Source organism: Equus asinus, chromosome 12, assembly GCF_041296235.1.
Source record: "Equus asinus isolate D_3611 breed Donkey chromosome 12, EquAss-T2T_v2, whole genome shotgun sequence".
Classification (NCBI taxonomy): domain Eukaryota; kingdom Metazoa; phylum Chordata; class Mammalia; order Perissodactyla; family Equidae; genus Equus; species Equus asinus.
Window position 1 is genome coordinate 11,820,706 of NC_091801.1, and position 6,000 is coordinate 11,826,705.

The 6,000-nt window shown below is 37.9% G+C and overlaps 1 protein-coding gene across 2 annotated transcripts in view; it reads right to left on the reverse strand.

Annotated features, from left to right (window-relative positions):
- Positions 1-4,843, reverse strand: part of PI15 (peptidase inhibitor 15) — a 31,661-nt gene extending 26,818 nt beyond the window's left edge. Inside the window, exons 1-2 of one of the 2 annotated variants that reach the window (XM_014853746.3) lie at positions 4,659-4,843; positions 3,786-4,098 (exon numbers count right to left, since the gene is read on the reverse strand). In XM_014853746.3, coding sequence (XP_014709232.1) covers positions 3,786-4,058 — 273 coding nt within the window. In that variant the 5' untranslated portion in view covers positions 4,059-4,098; positions 4,659-4,843. Of the gene's footprint in view, positions 1-3,785; positions 4,127-4,658 lie in introns of both variants that reach the window. The other variant, XM_014853745.3, reaches the window with a different exon arrangement.
- Positions 4,844-6,000: the final 1,157 nt, after the last annotated feature.

Here is a 6,000-nt window from a genome sequence, read left to right on the forward strand (position 1 = left end):
TTTTAAATTTTAGGGGCATAGGATAAAACTATTATTACAAATGATGAGAAAACTTCTATTAAAATATACATTATAATATCAAAGTTGATGCTACTTATAAATGTAAGAATTCACAGTGATTTCAGCTAAATTCATTAAAAAATGGTTGATCACTGTCTATATGCAAGAAATTGCCCAAGAAAATAGAGATTAAAAGGTGAATAAGCATAAATTTAGAAACCTGAAAGCTTAAAAATAGGAAGCTTGCAAGAAATACACAAATGACCAAAAATCAAGTTCAATTTTGATGAGAAAAGTCTGATAGATATAAAGGGTTACAGCGGTTCAAAAGAAAGAGAAGTCAAATGTAGTTGTGAGTGTAAGAAATATCAATGAAGACACAGCATTCTGATATAAAACTAGAAGGTTAGGATTATAATTAAGGGAATAGGTTCAGGAGGAGACATTAGAGGGAGAAGAAATGGCCTGGGTAAAGGTTCAGAGGGCAAAGCTGTGGATGAAAGGGATTACAAATCAGGCCGGTGTATTGAGAGAGAGACCTGAGCTGAAGACCACCTTCTAAGAGCCTCCCATGATGATGTCACTCATTGAAGAGGATAATTTGAACACATGGCTGGTGTCCATATTGAATTAAGTGTCCTAAGTTTTTGAAGTACATACTAGAGCTTAGGAACTGAGCTTGCTTTCAAATTGCTCACCATCCAAATCAATGTTGAACAAGTGAAGATAAAGGTAACAGTGTTAAATTGAGGTCTGATTTTTTACCTGGCCTGCAGATTAACGTCATGTATAGTTCCTGCTTCAACCTCTAACCTATCTCTTAGATTGTACCTTCCTCAATGTTTCTCTGAGTCTTCATGAAGGATCCAGATGAATTATTTCAGTTGGCCAATTTACTCAAAGAGTCCTTCTAACTTGTGATTTCACTAAATTGAGCGCATTTTTTAACTGTACTAATCGATTTTCTCCCACCTTAGGGCCTCTGCCCTTGCTCTTCCACCACCGTGATGGGTGTTCCTTCATCTCTCATATGGTTCCTGCCTTTGCCGGACTCCAGGACTCTCTTAGTGGGCTCCTTCCTCACCACCCTATTCAATTTCACAACCTCACCACAAACTGTTCTATCTTCCTTCATAAACTAAGCACCTTCTAACATACTACGTAATTTATTTGTCTTGTTTATTGTCTAATTCCTCACTCAGGGGACCAAGAATTGTCTATTTTATTTGTGAATCTATCTTCAGTGCTTAAAATAGTACCTAACATATAGTAAATGCTCAATAAATATTATATGAATAAATACATGCCACATGAACTATATGCACTGTTTACGTGATAATTTGAGATGGTCATGTTTTACTTTATAGAACTTACTGTTCTAATTACTGTTTCTCGTTAACTTTATTGACTTCAGGAGGCCTTATAAAGCATCTGCTATGTAACCAGTGCTGTATCTGATTCTTACAAAATAAATCATATGTAATAGCTCTTATATTTGATAAGCAAATAATAATAGAATAGAATATGAATACTATAGGATTTCAGCTGCCATTTAAAAAGAGAAAACAAAGATATCTTGGCATCTCCAGGGGTTTCCCCCAATGGAGCATTTGCTCGTTCTAGCAAATCAAAAGCTGTTCGCCAGCACAAGCGTGGGCTTTGAAATTGCACAGACCTAAATTCTAATTCCAGTGGTACTATTCATTACCCATAACACCTTGGCCTGGTCATTAACTTCTCTAGGTCCAAGTGATTTCATTTGTAAAATGAAGATCATAATCTTAACCTCAGAGGGAGAATGTGAGCTATCAAATGAGATCATCTATGGAAACAATTAGCCAAGTCCTTGGCACATAGAAGAAATTAAATAAATGCATGTGGAATGAATTAATTCTTGATCAGTGTGGAAAAATATAATGAGAAAAATGTGGCTTTTTCAATCTATTTCTACTGTGTTGTACCCCATCTACACCTTTGCTCATAATGATACTTCTGCCCTCAATATCATTAAAATAGTGAATTGCATTATGTAGTGATTGGTTATTACGTATATTATTATTCCTACTTTAAAGATAAGGAAATTGAGTTTTATACACATTAAGTAACTTGCACAAGGCCACAAAGTAAGCAGCAGAGTTAAGATTTGAACCCAGAAGAGCTCGCCTCCAAAGCTGATTCAGCGGTCTTGATCCTCACCTTAGTCAGCATAGTGATGTGATGGTTGTCAGGAGGTCTTCCCTAAACCTGCAATCTGGCTATTACGCCTTTCTGATCTCACAGAGAATCTCATGCATATTTCTCTCATAATATATGAAAACCTAAAAAACTTATTTGTTCCTTTTCTTTCTACATCGGCATATCACTGTCTAGAAAGGTGATGTGGGTAGCTCTTTCTGATTTTAGATCTTGAATGAGTTTTCACCAGGCACGTTTCACAGAAGTTCACAGAAACCCGTAAAAGCTAATGTTTATTGAACATTCATGTTTATTTTGCTGTAGGATCTGGTCTAATTGCTCTATCCCTCGACTCATACATTCCTCATAACAACCCCATGGGGCAGAGACTTCCTTTATCCTCATGTGAGAGATGATGAGAATGAAACGCAATGAGCTAATGAAATCACTCAGTTTAAACTCCAGGACTGGAGATTGAACTCAAGCATTTAGATTCTAGAGCCCATATTTTTAATCACGAGACTACATTGCCCCTCATACAACAGGATTGATTACGCCTTCTTTTCCTCTTGCTTTAAAAATTCCTAGAAAAATGCTTTTTCATAGAGTCGAAATTGTACTTCTATGAACTATGACTCTCTTACGTTTGGCAAGTCTTTATTTTTCCTGTAACTCTGACATCTGCAATTAGTCAAACTTAAAAAGCTTATTTAAATAAAATAGATGAATTTAGAATCTAATAGAAATTCTAGATTTTAGGTCAGCACTTATAAAAAGTTGGTCGTGGTACCACCTCCCCCACCCCCACACAGAAATACCATATTGGTGGTCTTCATTGCCTTAAAGAGGCTCCAAGCTGTGCTCTTTTAAACCATAACCTTGCATAAATTCAAAACCAAAAATAAAAGTAACTTTAAAAAGCCATCTATCCTCCCAATACCAACTTAGTCGGTTTTTTTTTTTTTACTAAGTAAAATGCTTTAAACACAGACAGCCTATTTTTAAGAGAGAGCAAAGAATGTGTTCATGGCAAGTTGGAACAGTGTGCAAGTGCCCTGGCTGCGCTGTTATCTGAACGACAAAGCATTAAATCACAAAGAGGAAAAGTCAGCATGTTCTCTGAGAATACAAATAGATTAGCTCAGGAAGAGCTTTGTCCAAGAAAGGGAAAGACACCTACCCAGAGAATAAATCAGGCACATGAAACCTATAATTTTAAAAAATTATTTTCAAAAAAATATTTTTAGCTGATAAATAGGACTACTAGATAAACAAAGCCCAGAAAAAGTTCCATGTGAAGTTTTTTAAAAAGCGGACCTTCCAAATTCGAGCAGTCAACATACCCCACTCTTTATCTACGTTTCTTGTATAAAATGTGATTCGTCAGTGGGTATGGAACTCACAAAAGGAAATTAGATCCCACTCCTCTTTAATTCTATGATGGAATAGTACTTAAGCTTACCAGAGACATAAGAACCTTTCCTAAGTTCAAATCTGTAAAAATCTCCATATCCCTTAACATATAAAGACTCTTTAGGTTCTGCCAACCCAACGCACAATTTACAGAAAGCACCCTCCCTCAGAATTCAAAGAGAACGAATTCCTCTTACCATATATTCCATGTTGGCGGCTGGTGGGAAGACTTTGCCCCGTACTTGATTATGATAATCAAGAATGGCGATCATGTCATTCTGCGAAATGTAGCGCTTCCGCCTGGCTTTGGGGATATCCGCAGAATCTAGTTGTGCTTTCAGAGCAGCTTCAATATCAGTGAAATTATTGGTTGGCGGGGATGAGTCAGTGGAATTGAGTAAGACGACAGCACTCGCTTCACAGAGAAGGCAGAACAGGAGTATGCTGCAGACGGCAGAGCTTGCTAACATTTTGAGGAGTGGAGAAGGAGAGGCCACCGAGTTTACTTTGCTTTAAAGCAGAAAGGTAGAGTTAGGGTCTATGAAAGGAAAAAAAAAAAAATAAGGCCAGAGGGTAGGAATTTACAGAGTCATTATTTGGGAGCATAGCTTGATTTGATTTTCTCCAAAAAGTCCAAACAAGTGTTGAACTCAAGACTAGGAGACAACCTATAGTAGTCTCTATACATTTCACCTGTCTTATGAGGTAGGTCCCTAAGAGGAACCCCTATAGCTAGAGAAAAACAAATAGCATGACTACTAACCCTAAAATGAATGTGAAGCATTTACCCTAAATGCCTGAACCACACACTGACTTACTGCCTGTTTGTTCTCAGAGGGAAATCTTGAGGAACTGAAACTCATCTTGAGAATGAAGAGATAAAATGCATCACAGGTAACAACAGAGAAGGTGCTGATAATGTCTCCCAGACATATATGGACACCAAGTGACAGAACACATACAAAAAATTATCATAATCCAATCTCAATTCTAAAAAAATAAAAAATAAAAATGTGAGCTACTTTAAAATCAATGCATGCAAAACAAACTTGTTGAGCTAAATAGCTTACCTCTGCACAATGCCAAAATGAATATATTGTTCTTCCAAAAATTTAAAGTTCTTTGCTAGGTTGTAGCATGAACCCTTGTAAGAGGAGTGTGTCTTATTACAAGCTCTCAGAGAGCAAAACTCTGCAAGGTTTGAATGCTGCTGGCTACAGGAGCAGCTAACAGCTTTTATATGTCACAGTCTGCAACGTCCAGAAAGGGCAGTCTTTCCTAGGGTCTCTCCTAGCCAAAATCAAAGGGGAGGGGTTTGGGATAGAAAAAACAGTGATTGGGTGGCAACCTTTTTATGTGGGTGGTGAGGAAGTTGAGTCACACCCACAGCTTACAAAGTACAAACCATAAAAGACAAACCCTTTTTTCTCTGGGCTTCTACCTATGCTATGAGTGGTTCATTTTTCTCACTTAATGCTTTCTAGTTCCTGGTTCCCATACAAAAAGAGAAGGAAAAAAAAAAAAAGACTGTGAGTTCTTGAAAACACAGACGGCTGAGTAACAAGCAGTACATTTTTTTTAAGACAGTAAATGACATGGGAGCTCAAAAGAGCAAGCTGATATTACATCAAGAGATCAGCTCACACAGTTAGTCTGGGTGGCCACAAGTATGAGTCCAGAGGGATGCCAGGCAAATAGTAGTAGCCAAACTATAGCATATGATATTAGGATAATAGATGCTCAAGTGGTTGTACTCTCTGTCTCCATGTGGCTTTATTCCTCGAATTGGTATATGCATTCTCTCTCTCTCTGTCTCTTGTTTCACACCCCCTTCCTTTTTTCTTTCTCTGCAGGGTGAGGCAGCAAATTACCTGCCTTTTACCTGCCCTGCATACAGTGCAAATAGAGAAGCTCATGACAAATGACCGCAGCCAAGATAACATCTGTTTCAGGTTTAGAAGCATATAGTTGAAATTATAAGCAGAGAGTGGCTCAGCTTCTCAGGAAACACATTGGAGGGCACAGCACAGAGGCCATGAAGAATTTAACAGCAGCAGCAGCTGCCAACAGTCAGAAGTGCCTTCTTAGAAAGATGCCATTGGACCGAAATCCATGTCTGACAAGACAAGAGCCAAGAATGTGAATCTGAGGGCAATCTCTAATAAAAGGACCCTCAAAAATGCCATGTGTCATGATAACATTAACAAAATGTGGACCGTTCACAGACAGTGGTAACAGGAATTCTGGAAAATATACGTTATTCAGTTGAGAAATTTACTTAATATACACTGACTTGTCCAGTTTGCCAATGTGATTGTCTCTTGGGTGTTTCAGCAGGAGAAGCACTACGTGAATTTATAGTCGTCAGAAATGATGGTCATGTGGTTAGCACATCAGACTCAGAGCCAAGTT